The sequence below is a fragment of the Caloenas nicobarica genome, chromosome 3, assembly GCF_036013445.1.
Source record: "Caloenas nicobarica isolate bCalNic1 chromosome 3, bCalNic1.hap1, whole genome shotgun sequence".
Classification (NCBI taxonomy): domain Eukaryota; kingdom Metazoa; phylum Chordata; class Aves; order Columbiformes; family Columbidae; genus Caloenas; species Caloenas nicobarica.
In genome coordinates, this window is record NC_088247.1 from 16,513,235 (window position 1) to 16,529,713 (window position 16,479).

The following is a 16,479-nucleotide window of genomic DNA, read 5'->3' on the forward strand; positions in this document are numbered from 1 at the left end:
CCAGCAGACATGGCTGAGGCTCTGCAGCTCCCTCCAGAACAGTCTCACCAATTTCCCTAGCCTGTAGGTTGTTGGGGTTTGAGTCATTACTTACTCTTTCTGCACACATGGAAGAAGTTTGCCTTTCCGTAGCCATCGCCTACCTGCCTCAAGCTGCCTTGCCAGACACAAATGCAAGGTAAACAGGCACATGAGCTCACAGATTATACTTCAAAACTAGTTAGAAGATCTATCCCAGCAGATAAACTCAAGCCAGGTGCAACCCAGAGACAGGAGCTGGCTCACAAGAGACAGCAGATGACATGTCACCTTCGTCCTTCACAGGATGCTGAGCACAGCTGTAATTGGAGAGTTAGCCAGAGCCGTAGCCTAAGCCAGAGGAGCATATCGAGCATGCAACCTCCCAGCAGCACGGGCCACCTCTCCCACCCAGCACTGCAGCTGCAGAACAGATTCACGCCTCGGTATCCTCAGCGCAAGCAGATCGGTGCTCAGTGGTTTGTGAGCCAAACAGGGCTGGAGCTGGAGGTTTGGCTGTATAAACACAGGCAGGAAAGCAGTGCTGGTCTAACTGCAAAATGTAGCAGTAAACCCATGGGCACATTTGAGTGCGCATGCATTTTTCTTTAGTAAATTATTTGTTTTCATGGATTTAGAATGGCTATAAGATAGACAGACTTTTGCCCATACGACACCTGTGTTAGCTGGGAAAGCTTCCTCACATACGAGCTGTTTTTTCTCACAAGATGAAGCTGTTCGAGACTCTGGCCCCATGAGGACGTGCACCAACTGCACCTCCTGGCTCCACATAACAGCTCAGACCGCAGCTTAGTTCTACGAAAAAGCAGAAAGATGAGCACAGAACTCTGAAATCCATTGTTGTGTTTTGCATAAGCAAAGTGAGGGAGACAAGCTAAAAATCAGCAAAAAAATTGCAGGTATTGTTTAGGATATGACTTGATGCTCAGAAAAATCTTCCCTGAAAAACAGCAGTAGGGACAGGTAGGACATCTTCCCCTGGGAGACAGAAGTGTTATGGAGCCCTGCAGAGCCCAGGGGCTGAAGGGTTTGTGGTCCTCTGCCAGAACACAGATCCCACAGTAAAGCCTTCCCCTTCAGTTGTTCTCCTGAGGGAGGAAGCAGGACCATCCACAGGATTTTCTCTTTTCATCTGTGGAGGAACCATGTGCTCTTCTGCAGACAAAGCCTTGAGTCACTGCTCCTAGTTTACTCTCCAAGGGCTCTGACTGCAGAGACTGAGTCACTCTGCAGTGAATGGCCGTGACAGAAAGCTGCTGTCATTACACCCTCTCCACCCCTCCTCTTACATTAAAATGTGACCCTGCTAGAAATAAACATTGCTGCAAGTTGGGATCCGATCCGAGGGAAAGAAACACCAGAGATGCTTTAAAATTCAAAGTAGTTGCTGCTGTTGCCACTGTGGCTGGTCACCTCTTTCCCAGCTGAGACCTGGAGGTGACAACCATCCTGACAGGGCCAGTTGCCCACCAGAGTGCAGGTGTGCGGGGACGGGAAGAACCAGGGCTAATGCAGTCAACTTTTGAGTCAAATGCTCATTTCTTCTTTATTTCCAGCATTTGTGCCATGCACAGCTTGCAGCCCTGATGGAGTAGCACTCAGGCCATCGGCTCTTGTGACAGCTCCTGGAGGCCATGCTTAGGAGAGACTCTTGCTTTCAGACAGTATGCAAAAACCTCAGTCCCTGGCAGCGGTGTATGCGTTCCAGCAAATGCACACAAGAAGCATTGTGTAAAATTATAAATGTACAAGCACTGGTCAATTTACAACGGGATCCAAAAAGTCCTGCCTTTACAGGTTAAGTGAACTAGCAAGCCCCAAAGTCTTCCACTGGCCTAGATACAGAAGTTAATCCAGATGGATTTACATAGTTCTGGAATGGAAAATGCGAAAACTGAAAATTCACGGTTTTTATGATTTAAAACCAGTCACATTACATACTTTTTATTTCATAAAAGTTAAAAACAGGTACAAAAATGTGATTCCATTTATTTAAAATGAAAGACTGAATAATAGCATTCAGGCAGTAAAGTGCAAAGAGAGCAGCTACCCAGTCATGCTTCATCCCTGAGTAACCCTCAGGCAGCAGGAAGGAACAGAAAGAGCAGAGGCAGGCAGGCCGCGGCTCGGCGGGTCACGCACATCCGCAGGAGCGAGAGCCGCACGTCCCGGACGCGGGCAGTGAGAGGTAGCGCACACCTCAGCGCACACCTCGCAGGAACCGCAGGCCAGGTAAACCCAACAAAGAGGGAGCCGTCACTTTCCCACATCGTGACACACATGCAGGACACACTTTTTTTAATTTCAGGTTTCTCCAGTCCATCATTTCCCTCCTGTTACACAACAAACTAACATGACAATTTACTAAATTGTGACACAAGTTTCCAAACTGTCTTGCTCAGGTGAACACCATAAATGATTAGTCTGAAAAAAAAAAAAGAAAATAAATACTAAACTGGCTACTGGACTGAGACAGGACAGTCTTCCCCTGGTTAAGAGCACGCTAAAATGGCATCCAAAAGTCAAACTGCTTGTTACAAGCAATTTCTGAGGAAAAAAAAAAAAAGCAGCAGCAGCTATGTCTCTTTCTTCACCACACAAATTTGGAAAACTGGGTATCAACAGAGAACAGCAACACCACAAGCACCCCCTTTACCAGGAAGGGGAATTTAGCCGAGCCCTCCACAGAGCACAAAGTGAGGTCTGCGTACGCGGGCACGCTCAGCAGCACATACGCTGAGGACAGGGCGGGCACAGCGGGTGTTGAGCAAACGGGGTATGGACATTTCAAAGGTCAGGCACGAAAACTTCAGTACACTTAGCACAATACTCCAATTCAGTGCAGTTTGAAAACTTGTTACCGTTATAGGCTTAAGTGTGAAAAAAAGTGACATAGTCTGCTTTCAACTGAAACAGGTCTCTGCCAATTTCAGGGGCAGCAAGCCTGTCTTCACACAGATGAGAACCGTGCTTTGCCCACACCAAGAAGCAAGACCAGTTTTTTAGAATAACACAGCAGTGCAAGAGATAGCGCATTTCTAGTTACTCACATTTTACACATCCAGAGAAAATAGTCCTCCTCAGTGCTCAGCTAAGCTTTGGTGTAGGAGTGGCTGAAGAGAGAAGAGTCCAAAGGGAATAAACACCACAGAACCGTTTCATTTGGCAGGCGAGCTGTCTTCCAGCACCAACACCACCTGGTGCTCCACAGCACAACAGCTCTACTGTCAGCTCTGCTACAATACGTACGCACGTCCTTCCGCACCACGGAAACAGAGCAGTCCAATTGTGCCCCAGGCATCTCGTTTTATTACTCATACCATGCCATTACAACACAGCACTACTGCAGCCACTGAGTTCACTTCTTAGCCATATTTACACTTCGTGTAAAAGAAAATCCATTCAACAGGGAGAGTATCTCATTTAATAGAAAAGGGTGATTTTATACAAAGTACTGTGGAGAAGTATAAGGCCACATGAAGAGCATTGTCGAGTTGACATGGTGGCTATTTCTTAAGTCTAGACATGATTAGTACTTCCTCTGGTGCTTTGATACAGGTAAATGAAAGCCTTGAACAATTTCCTATAAGGTGCACAAGCATCCACGATACATAAAATAACCCCTTAATTTTCTATTTCTCCTGTACTCAAAAAAAAAAAAATAGAGACCCTTGCCCTTTTTGCATTTTTCTGTAGATTTTGATATGCTGATTTAGTAAGACTGAAAGTAAAGCATAATTTTTAGTGTCGAAGCTTCTAAACAGTGTTTGTGCTTCTACCTCCATCAGAGCAATCTGGATCCTCCAAATTTTGCTCCAGTGGAGTGTGGACTCAGGAATGCCCAGTATGCCAAACTTCTACCAAAAGTCACAACAGCTTCCGCTTGCAAAGGGTATGAACTTATAAAAATGTTGAGGATTTCAACACTTCTTTTCTGAAAGAACGTCATTCTGGTTTGGGTTGTTTTAAAAATGATGGCACACTTTGATCTCAAACCCCCAATGTCACCTGCATAAGGAGGGTGTAACAGCACCAGCCCGTTGCAAGGTCAGGATCTGCAAGTGTGAAAATCCCAACCACTAAGAGTTATCAAATATTATATGTTTACAAAATGCACTGAATGCAATTCTTTAGGTTTACTAAAAAGGAGTTTCCAAAATTCTGGGTCTCATCCTGCACACCCCTACTAATGCAGGTCAAGTAATTTGGCTGCATAACAAGACCAAAATTAATAAATACAAAATATATTTGGTATAGAAAATACTAGTATAAAATTTAAAAATCACCCTGTTTTACTGTCCATCAAAATATTAACAGCAAGCATTAAAAGTGACTTTTTAACCTATTGCCAAAATAATTTCCAAAGAGCTCTGCTTTCCTGAAGTGCTGGTGATTGCATTTGCCCAAGTATTGAAAAAACAAATAGGGAAGGAACAAGGCAAGATATGATAGGTTTCTCACATCGCATTATTAACAGAGGACCTAAAGGAAACTAAAGTATGCACAAACATGGGGAAAAAGCCAATGTCAGTTCTGTTGTAGCCAGAGCTCTTTCTGGTTTTCAGGTTTTTAGAGAAGGAGCTTTCTCTCACTAGCCCTGACAGACAGACGATGGCATGGGGATGAGCATACTGAGAGCACTGCCGTTTTTCGGTTTCTCTGCTGTGGCGATTCTGTTGAGTTTCCCAACCTCTGTCTGCCAGCTGGGGATCTTCTTTGTGGTCATATGGCGGCGAGTGTGCTTTGTCAAATGATCGCTGCGCATGAAGCGACGCTCACACACAGGACAAGCAAACTTCTTCTCTCCTGTGTGAGTTCTACGGTGGCGTGACAGTTCATCTGAGCGGGCAAACTTCTTGTCACAGCCATCCCAGCTGCAGCTGAAAGGCTTTTCTCCTGCAGCACATAAAAGAAGCATCACTTACTTTTGAGAAGCTGTGTTACAGTTTTATCAAAGAACTGACTTAAATCCTGCCTTACAAAAACTGATGAATTCCACAGAACTGGTTAGCTCAAGTTGTGTTCTACAGAAAAAAATCACAGGTATCATTTCTGCTTATTCACTCATATCTCTTTAAATGTTCTTTAATCAAGTCTATTTTTTCAGTTGTCCAAAACCCCACTTTAAAGAAAGAGGTTCTTCATAAAGCTATTTTATCCGCTGACTGAACTAGAAGCAACCCCCTGCCCCCAACCCTGTGCAACCACAGCTCTACGGCTGCTGCATGTCATCAACAACTACTGCGAGCAAACAGGAAGCCTGGAATCGATGCTCAGGGTCCTGCTGCTCCAGGGATCCAGTCCTGCACACAAATGCACCGCCCCAGCGAGCACCGCTGAGGAGCAGCCTGTGCTGCCACTCCCACACAGCTGGAGCCACAACAGGCAGCTACAAGAGCTCTGCACACCCAGAAATGACAGTAGTCAGGAAGGCTGGCCTTGTCAGCTTCTGCTTATCCTGGCCAACTGCTTAACATCAGGCCTATCCTAAATAACACGGTCCACTGCCTGCAAACGCCATAAAGCTCAAGAGAAACATCTACCACGTGACCCAGATTTATGGTAACACTTTGGAGCAGAAGTGTCCAGCAGAAAAGAACAAGGCTTCTGTGGGGCTTCCTATTTCAGATATTGAGAGTAAAGTTCTATGTTTGGTGTGGGTGATATCACCTAGCTACTTGGTGTGCAGGGAGAAGGTGGGAAAAGAAAGCCAAACTACTCTGCCCTCTGATCCTGTAACATGGACTGGCTTGTGAGGGTTCAGCGTGCTTCACCTCCCATGGATGTCCTAGTCATAATCAAACTACAGGGACACACACAGCTTCCCTACAGATCAGCAGAAGCACATGCTCCAAGCAAGATGCCCGTTGCTAGTCTATGTTTATCCTGTAGCGCCAGACTAATTCAGCAGCCTGCAGCACTTCCTCTCAAGCCAGAAGTAGAAGTATCATCTACCTCTGAGCTCTGGTTTACAAGGATTATCAGCTCCATACAGAGTTTAAGCTCTTTCCCCAAAGGAACTGCAAAGACAAGCTGGCAAAGTTATGCAAATCCTGCCATGGAAGCTGACATCCAATAAACCACAGTGTCTGTGGGGAAAGAGAGGGTGAGCGGAAAAAAGCCAAGGAGAAACAAAATTAGACAAACTTTTGAATGAGCTATTCTGTACCAATCTCCTGCCATGCCTATCCCCCAACATCAAAAATAGCCCCTGAGAATTCAAAGTTAGTCATAACAGGATTTTGGCTCCAGAAAAAGGATAAGTAAAACACATGTATACTGTCTCCAGACTGACCAGATTTTATGGAGCAAATCAGCTCATATTAATTAAAATTAATTTTCACTTACCTTTAAAATTCCCTTTCTGTAACTGAACAAACTGCTACATTCCTGTAGCAGCTCTGCTTCCTAACACAGTAGCCCAAAATCTCAATGCATTCCCATTTAGCCTAAACAAAACTCTGGAAAAATACGCAGTTTCTGACTTCCTCTCTTTTTATTTACTTGTGTAACAATTAAGACCAACTACCTGTACTATGGTTTGCTTACCCCAGCCCTCTCCATGCCCCAAAAAAGGGGACTTGCACAACTCATTTTGATCTAGTCCAGATGGCAGGATTCCACTCAAATCTAAACACACACACAGAGACGCCAAAGCTTTGCTCCAACTGAAGCACGTGAAATTCAACTAACACTATAGGGTCAGCTGAGGTCTTAGAACAAAGTCTGTCTTGTTTTGCTTGCCCATGGAGAATGAACATTCCTCCCTTCTCTGAGATAAGGAGAAGTTTCCCCACAACCTGCCTCTCCCCTTTCTCACCCCACCTTCCCAAAAATGTGCATTTCAGCAACCTAACACAAGCTGGTGTGGAAGCAACAAAGGACCTGCCCTGTCATACACACCAGTGTGGGTGCGGAGGTGGGCTTTGAGGTGGGAACTTTTGAAATAGGTTTTCTTGCAGCCAGGGAAGTTGCAAACATAATTCCTCCGTCTAGAAAAGTCCATCTGGGGAGCACAGCTTTGACCAGAAGTGATGAACACAGGAGCAGGAGCAAGGGGCAGTAACTTGGTGTTCCCAACAGTCATTACTGTTTGTGGGCACTGTGGTGTCTGCGTGACAGCAGTCTGTGGAAGAACCAACATGACGGTCCCCTGAGGCACAGAAGGTCCCATGAGTACGGGCTGAGAGAGCGGGGCTGTCTGTGGCAAAATAGGTTTCATGGAAGTTGAGACTGTTGGAGTGGAAGGCTTGACATAGGCATTGATCATACTGCTTTGTCCATTTAAAGGGATCATTTGACAGAGAACTTGGGGACTTGAAACGGGGACAGGTGTCACCGGGGTAGCAACTTTTTGCAAGTCATTCTCACAATTCTTTGGTAAGTGGGTCTGCGGCGAAACTGGTTGGACTGGTAGTTGTCCTTTATTGGTCACACTATCACTGGAGTCACGTGCGTAAGGTTGATGTACCGGAGAGGTTTTGTTAATTAAATCATCTGCAGCACACGTGTCCTGTGGCAGTCTGGAATGTCTTCGGTCATCTGCTCCACACAAGTCTCTGGAAGTCCTGTAGCCTGAAGTTACCTTTGTTTTCTCTTGCACAGCAGGAATGTGGTGGTAAGCAGAACTATCACCCGTGTGTCGTATCACACTTGTTGCCATGGCCCTGCAAGGCTGAGGCGCAAAGGCTTCAGATATCACTGGCTTCTGAGTGCACTGTTGCTCCACGTTGATAACAGATGGCTTGGCTGTAGGAGAGGCACCCGTCGTTGATGTGACTGAGCAGGAAGCTGTATTCGCCATAACAGTCCTTGGTTTGGAGTAAGTGACTTGTGAGGAGAGGAGCATAGCAGCTGATATCTCAGCAAAGTCAGGGCTGTGCGGAGGGGTCATGCACTACAAAAAAGAAACCACCATTATACAGCAGTGTAATTTCAAAGCACAATTTTTCACTATCTTTACTGTGAAAAATAAAATCACACTCCCTCCCAGAATCTCAGAACCTGCCTCTTGGGACAAACTGATTAAAGCATACATTGCCTCATCTGATGGCCATTCTGAGTATGCTCAAAAGCATATGAATAAAAGGAAGGCAATGAGGCGGATGTAATCCTGCATAAAACATTGCGTGTCTACTCACTGCACTACAAAACACTCTCATTCCTTTCTTCTCAGCAATGGGTGCAGCTGTAAGAGGTTATGAGCGCTTTGCTGTTCACAGAAAATAGACTGGCAACAGATAGCAACACTGTACCCTTTCTATTTCAAACTTCCAGCACACCCTAGATCTTTTATCAATGATTACCCCATCAGCTGGTGGCTGCTTCTGAGATAAACACAAATGGAGTGGCGCTCTCCCTTCTTATTCATCTACTTCTCTCTGTGCCCTCTTGCTGCCACCACTCCTCCTTCCTCCTTTACCACTGAAAACTCATGCCTGTCTCTTGAACAGCACAGGAGACAATGCCAACATTGAGAGGCAGAAGTATGAGAGAAATCTGTCAATCAGCTGCCATACCACCTCAGCCTCTTTCCTCTCTTATTCCCCTTTTTCCTGACATAACTGTACACTAGGAGCCTACTGGCTGAAATGGGCATCAACCACCTGAAATCTGAATGGCACCAAGCCCTTGTTTAATACCTACTTCTGTTACAACATAAATTGCAACCAAAAAAAATTGTGATTCAACTGACATTAGCCAGAGTAGACCAATGCTCTGGAGAAATAACAGACTACATGTACAAGTACACAACACAGAAACTAATTGCATTGTCTGTTTCATAATGGGAGCCTGTACTTTCTCTTATAAGTATCAGAGTTAAGCCAAATGTCACCAAGAGCCTTTTTCATATAGTGCTTGCAGAGAAGTTGGTGTCAATCACTGATGCTCACACTCTGCCATTCTCACTCAAAGTGCTCCAGGAAAACTATAATAACCATCCAGACAACATCCTCAACATACCTGTCAAATTAAATAACCTGTCAGCAAGGGCTTTTGCATCTAGATTTAACCAGGGCTCAAACCCCTATATTTGCCATTCCAGAGACAGAAGAAAAACCCACACTCAACATGCCCACCTCACTACTCTAGGTAGACACAGAGCGCTGGCGATACCATAGATATTCTATGCAGGGACACCTGAGCAAGCTCTCTTTTCCAGCCAAGTCAAAACACTGCAGAGATGTAACAACCAGACAGGTATATTTATTTTGCCTTCATGTTTCTCTTACCAGTGTAGATAAATAGTCCTTTGGTAATTCAGACGTAGCCTCAGTGTGCATTGTGAAATCACCAGAATCCGAGAAGGGTGTGAGTGGTCTTATCTTTAATATGTCACCTTTCTGTGATCTTTGCCCCCAGGAGCTCATACAAACAAGCGCTTCAACGGCTTCAATGTCGTTCTGCTCCAAGGTGCTGCAGGTAGACCTTTCGCTATCATGACGCTGCCTTTCACGGATAGACTCGTAGATGTCCACGATGTCAACCTAAATGTAATTGGATTACTGGCTATTAGGACAAGCCAGAATACAAAGCTGACACCACCCACACACTGTCTGCTCATGATCAAGGTCATCTGAAACAGATCCCGTGCCCACAGCAAGGCTTCTACCAACCAGCTCAACTCTCACCCTCCCCCACCAGCTCACCTCCCCACCCCGTTACCCTTAAAAAAAATCCAACCAACCAAAATATGATTTACAGGAAAGCAACAGATTTGTGCGTAGGTCACATTTCCAGAGTTACTTTCCTGCATTACACTGCTCTGAATAAACACAGCCCATGCCTGCATAGAAGCGAAAAGAGGAAAAAAAAACCAAACAATTTCCAACCTTGTTGAGGCAAGGCAATTTCCTGGACCCAAAACACAACCGCTATTCTGCACTAATTTCATTCTGGTAACATTTGGAAGTTAAATTTCAGCTGACAGTAAGATGCTTGAAGGTATGTTCACTGATTCAGAGTACCACACCTTGCAAAAGTATTTTAATCTTATTTTTACCAACAGGGAAACGAGGGTAGGGGGAAGGAAGAAAAATAGTCTTCAAAGCACAATGGGAATTGTCTGTATTGTGCTTTGGCAAGATATGATACTACATAGGTGTAAGGTATCCCAAAATGCACTATGAATACCAAAAATACAGACATAATCATACTGTTTCCAAATGCAAGCATCACAGAAAATTTTTGTCAAGTGTTTTGCATGCATACACATACTCCTCTGTGAAAGGATATTCAGACTTCACAAAGCTCTCTCAGTGCTTGGCAGTGACTCCAAAAGCTACGTTGCACTGCTGATTTATGGCTCAGGTGCCAGCTCGGTCTCAACGAGCTGTCCAAACTCTTCCAGTCTTCAGGCACACCAGCTAACTGTGAAGGCTGGGTTTTAGACACGTGGACCAAGATTCTGGAGCCTACTGCTGTTATACAGAGTGCTTATATACCACAGCAAAAGGTATATAAGGTGTGTATATATATATATATATATAAGCAAAAGGTATATAAGCAAAAGTGCTTATATATCACAGAGAGCACCACCACAGCGTTAGCATGGCCCAAAGCCCTAGAGGGAACAATACTTGTGGGGTGACATCACTTACACACCTAGGTCAATGAGTTTTGTTACTGAGTTTCATTAACCAGCAGTGTTGCAAAGATGCAAAGCTGTACGACATGGTCTCCATTATGGGGACATGTATGGCAAACACCTTAAAAAGAATGGATCCAAAGCGCCAGTACTGGACTCTCAGAGGACTTGCACCTAAACCAAGGGGTAACATTCATGGAGAGGTAAGGCTGGGAGCAGGAAGGGGTGAAAGCACTCTAGAATAGAGATCCAAGCACTTAACTGCCCTGAGAGAGACTTCTAGGAATTTCCACTGAAAACAGAACTGGAACAAGGGCAAAAAAACCGATGTTGCCTCCCAGCCTGGACTTAGAACGCCTGTCAGACAGAAGCCACAGCAGGCGAGGCACAGCACTAAGCAGCCAGAAAGCCTGCAAGTGCTCCTGCAAGTGTGACTGCGGGCAACCAAGCCAGCAGATTTTTTGGGGGTTTTTTTTGGTTTTTTTACAACTCTACGTTTTAGGGCAGCAGTTTTCCCTAAAGAAACACGAAAAATATTCCCCGCTTAAAAAAAAAAAAAGAAAAAAAAAACCACAAACAAAAAAAACCCCCCAAAACTCGAAAAACTAAAAAGTCCCTTTTCTCGAGGCGAGTGCCGCAGCCCGGGCTCCCCCGCTGCCGGGGACACGGCTCTAGCCGCGCCCGCCGCCTGTCCTCACATCACCCCGCCGGCTGCCGGGGCCCTACGTGCGCGGGCAGCCGGCGGGCGGGCGGGGACGGCGGGGGCTGCGGGCCCCCCAGCGCCGGGCTGTGCCCCCAACGCCGGGCCGCGCCTCCCCCGCCCGCCCCTCGCCTCACGAAGGGTGCCCCCGGCCGGGCGGCGCCGCGGAGGGGCGGATGGCGGGAAGAGGAGGAGGAGGAGGAGGAGGAGAAGGGCTGGTCCCGCCCTGCCACCGCCCCCGCACGGCTGCTGAGGCAGGGCCCCCACACCCCCGCAGGTGACCGGGGCAACACCCGCCCCTGAAGGCTGTGCCCTGGAACGACTGGCGCCCCAGCCGCAACGGCACCGACCGGCCACCCCCTGCGGCGGGTAACGGTCTCAACCGACCATCCCCGCGCGGGGTGAGTAACGGTCCCCCTGAGGCAGCAACGGCCGCCGCCCCCCGCCCGCCGCAGCGCACGTGCCGGGCGGCGCCGGCTGTCCCCGGCTCGGGGGCACCCGCTGCCCCGCCGCCCTTCCTCCGCCCGTCCCGCGCTTACCGCGGACGCATCTCCCATCTCCGAGCACGGCGAGCCGTGCATGGCGCGGCTCCGGCGGGCGGCGGCGGTGTGACCGGCGAGCAGCGGGAGCGGCAGGCGCAGCACACGCAGCGGGAGCGGCACGCACACACGCAGCGGCGCCGGGCGCCGCCCCCGCCTCCTCCCCTTCCCCCGCCCGCCGGGATGCGAGCGGCGCGGGAAGCGCTCCGGGCCGCTCCCTGTGCCAGGCAGCGCGGGGGGGAGGCGGCTCTTGGCCAATCACCGCCCGCCGCGGCCCGCGGCCGGCCAATGAGCGGCGGCGGCCGGCGTGATCGCGGCGTGCCGCGGGGCTGCCGGCAGGAAGGGCGGCGCGTGGGCACGCTCGGTGGCGGCTCCGCCGGCGGCGGGCGGGAAGGCGGGGGGGGTGGGCGGGGCCGCGGGGCGGGGCGGGGGGGCGGGAGCGCGCGCTGGAAACTGGGGGAAAGGTCGGGCGGGGGCGGGGCGGTGGCCGGGAATGCCCGCGCGCGGGGGTGTGGCGGGGCGGGGCGCGGCGCGGGGACGCGGCTCCCCTCCCCCCGCGGTGCGTGCGGCGCGGCACGCAGGCACCCCTCCCCCACCCCCCCCACCCCCCCCCCGCGGGTCCCTGTCACCCTCGGGCGCCGGGGCGGGATTTTGGGGGAAAACACCCCTTTTCCCGCAGGTTCCCACCGCACGGCTGCAGCTTTCCCGCGGGGTCGTGCCGGGTCCCGCTCGCGGCGGGGAAGGGCCCGGGCGCTGGCAGCGGCATCGGCCGGAGGATCCGCGGTTAAAAATAACGCTGCGCCCCCCCCGACAAGAATATTAGGGGCAGACAGTGCGGTTTGGTTGGTGCCCCGGCCCTTGCTCAGCTGTGAGCCCGCGGGGCCCCGCTGTGCCAGCTCGGCAGGCGTCTTGTACTATAAAATATCTCCAAATCACAACATATTCATTTTTAAAAAGTGTGTTCTTTGGGTTTTTTTCACCTCCCAGCCCTCGGCCTCTTGCTTGCTTTCTTCCATGGAAGCCAAAACTCGCCGTCCATCGAGTTCCCAGTGGGGTGGGTGGTTTCACCGGGCGACACGGGACGCCAGCGGCGCCAGGGGCTGGCAAGGGCCGGCCCGCGTCCCGCCAGCCTCGGCCACGCCAGCGCTTTCCCAGCCGGGCCCCGCCGGCTGCCTGCCTGCCGGCTCCGACAAAACGCAGACAGCAATAAGCATTTTTTCCTACTGGATTATCGCTGCTTGTTCCTTCCTCGGTTTCTGAAGACGGGACATCCTCTGTGTCGATACGGAGGACATGGGAAGGATCATCTTGAATCTTTCATCTCCTTTTGCTGCTATAATAGCTTCACTTGACCACTGGCACTCAATTTTTTCGTTACAGCTCTTCTGAATCTTGGTCCTTCCCTGCCGTCCACATATTTTCTAAAGCTTCACCGTATTGTGCTCATCTCCCGTGTCCATTACCGCACATCTCACGTACTTCAGCTCCCCCAGCCCATCGAACACCAAATTAAAATTATCTTCCTGGCCCACCAATCCAGGCATTCCTTTGCCTCTTTGCATCTTCCCCCAGTGCCTCCTGTATTTAACCTTTTTTTCTCCCATTGCCAGGCCTCCCCCTCAGTGTGCACAGGCTATGTCCCTCTTCTGTATATCACTAGCTGTTCCTTGTAAGACCAAAGCCACTCGCATGGTCCCATTTCGAGGCAAACCCTTAGAGAATTGTAAAACTAGGAAAATACTATGCTGTTCTATTTTGCATTTTCTCCAGTTCTGCCGTAGTTGAGAAATGATTGCATTCGTCTCTTTGCTGCTTGTTGGAACACATGCAGTTTCTGCTTAAAGCACTTGCACACACAGCCTTAGTCATTTACAGCTCAGATTTTTAAATTGAGCAATGGCATCTGAAGGCAGCACAGCAGCTCGCTGGTGAAGAAGCCGTGGCCGGCAGCAGAGCGGATCCCTTCTCCCGACTCCCAGCGGGATGTTTTCCCATGTCACGTCCCACAGACTCTGCCTACGGGTTCTGAGTCCCCCGGTGGCAACTGCTGGACCGCAGGTCCTCACTACAGCTCACGGGTGCAAGACCAGTTAAAAGAAGTGATGTTACACATCTGTACGCCCACCTGTGCCAGAGGGAAAACGTGTTTGATTGTGTTCCCTCTGCTGAGCTAAAACTGACAACAAAGGTTTTTAATATAAATCCTCAGAGCTCTTACCAAAATCACCTGGTCTGCCTTGTTCTGCTGCTGCCAGGAAGGACACCTTCTTCGTCTTCGCATCAGGTGTCAGAGGCAGAGCACGGCTCTGAGCCCCCAAGGGCCCGAGCCCCCAGCCCTAACAGCCCAGAGCTTCTCCTCCTCTCCCCCCTCTCACTTCTCCCGTGTCTCTTTCCTTTCACGAGGCTGCACTGAGGTGACCCTTAATTCAGTTAATATTATCTTGCTTCTTTGTACTTGCGCTTGCACCCACTGACTTTCTGGGCTTCACCCAGCGGCACGGCTTCCCGAGCAAGGTACCAGCGCGCCCATCGGGATGACCCTCGCTGGCTGTGCTCTCTCTCCTGAAGCTCATAATGTGGAACAAGCACCCAAATACCCCAGTACTCCTTTTGGAATAGCTCAGAGGAGCTGCCCCCATCGGTGGCCGTGGGTGTAGGTGGCCCTGCCCTGGCTGGCCGTGGCAGCGCAGCCCCCAGCCCCGTCCTCCACCAGCGTGCCCTGCAGTGCTGCTGCTCCCGTGTCCTCCGGATCTGGCTCTCCGGGTGCCATGTGGTTTTATAAAGGCCTGTTTAACTCAGACTGCTGGCAAACACTTCAGAGAAAAGCTTTCTTTGTCAAAGATAGACAATGTCTTTGTTCCGATGTAGGAACGAGCCAATGTGAATTGCTTCAGCGGAGGGTCGAGAAGGCTCGGCTCTGATTATCTTATCCTTTTGGCTGGGAAGACAAGAAAAGAATCAGCACTGCATGCGAGTAGGAGGGAAAATATTTAATACTGTAGGCTGAAAGCAACCAAAGGGCACACAGACAGCTCTCCCCCATTCCCTTTTTGCAGATAATTATAAGATAAACAGTTCAAAAGAGACTAGAGGAAGAATATTACTGTCTCAGTTTTCCTAATGTCTACCAGCAGTTAAAAATAGACCAAAGCAGTTGTTTGGGGTGCAGCTTTACAGTTAGTGCAATTTGGCAGCGACATCTGGTCTGGCTGAATACAGCAGCAGCCTACTGTAGCAAACGCATATAGCCTAGCAAATGGGGCAGGATTAAATAAATATAGATAATGACAGGGTGTTTCAAAAATATGGACCCCATTTGAAATCACTACTCCTTTGAAATTTGGTCCATGTTTTTGAAACACCCTGTGCAATCAGAGTTCCCACGCAGGAGACCTAAGAAGATAGTACATATTGGAAGAAATAAAAGACTGCAATGCACATGCAGGATGCGTCTTTCCATCCCCTCTCCCTCCTCTGTTGTGCACTTGAAAGACAGGGCAGTCAGAGCGGCTGCAGCCCCAGATTGCCCCAAAACACACGTGCTGGGCTGACAGCAGCAGCCAGAGGAGCAACACCCCAGCGTGGAGCAAACGGAGCCAGGTGGTGCCCATCACCAGCTGATGGAAATGGCCACAGCAGCCCCTGGGCAGAAGGACAAGAGAGATTCACTCAGGGGATGAATGTACTGACCTCAGTGGGAATAGCTGAGTTATAGAGGGGATTTATAGTCAGAGGGTTATATATGGGATATCTGTGAAGAATAGAGGAGGGAAAGGGATATAAGGGACAACCATTAAGAATAGATGGGTGGAAAGGAAGAAAAAGATAATAGAAAAAAAGCAGACAGGCCAAGAAGGAATATTTTTCACTAGAATAATTTCTGAATACAAAAGTGATGATAAATCCAGGGGCTTTTATGCAGACTTTGGCCCTGGCTGACAGTGAGGGTCTGCGTGAGCGATGTTTTGACGGATTGCCTCTTTCCTAGCAGCCGTACAGACGGCTCAGCCTTTGGCTGCTGTCACGTCTGTCGCCGTGCCCGGCAGCATCGCGGAGCTGCCAGGACATGCTCCCGGTGTGCCGAGAGGCCAGCGTGGTGCTGGGCATCTCCTGAGAGCGCAGACATACGGTCTGTCCGCACTGTGATGCTGCGTGTGGGCCAGCAGCTGAAGGGCAGATCTCATTTATTGCTGACAGCTACCGAATCACCCAGCAAATCCCCCGACTGCTGGGCAGGAGCCCCAGCCCTCCCCGGCAAACCGCGTACGTGTCTGCGAGCAGGGACGGGCTGCGAGACAGCAGCCCTTGCCCAAAGGGAGGACGAAAACACGGTCATTGTGTGCCATCCCCAGCTGGTGTGAGTCAAAAGTCGACCTCTTCCTCGCCTGCATCTTTTGTACTCACTTTCAGAAACAGATTGAGCTTTCAGGACATGGATAAGCATCTGAGGAGTGGGTAAGCAGCCAGTGGAACACAAGAAAGCATAGCCAGGTTACAGTGAAAGGAAAGGGCTTAAGAGAAGAGCCACACAGACTGTTCCCCACTTTATTTTGGACCCTGGGTGCTTACAGAATAAACACACACTGTCATTTTTTTCCTCTCTGCTCTCAAAA

General features: G+C 49.5%; 1 protein-coding gene across 1 annotated transcript; it reads right to left on the reverse strand.

The window, feature by feature from the left end:
• Positions 1-1,781: 1,781 nt before the first annotated feature.
• KLF11 (KLF transcription factor 11) lies at positions 1,782-12,031 on the reverse strand. Its single transcript, XM_065630435.1, has 4 exons — positions 11,867-12,031; positions 9,273-9,527; positions 6,943-7,936; positions 1,782-4,935 (listed from the first exon to the last, which is right to left on the reverse strand). Exons 1-4 carry the CDS (start codon positions 11,906-11,908, stop codon positions 4,631-4,633), a joined length of 1,596 nt encoding a protein of 531 aa, XP_065486507.1. The 5' UTR covers positions 11,909-12,031; the 3' UTR covers positions 1,782-4,630.
• Between the last annotated feature and the right edge of the window lie 4,448 nt (positions 12,032-16,479).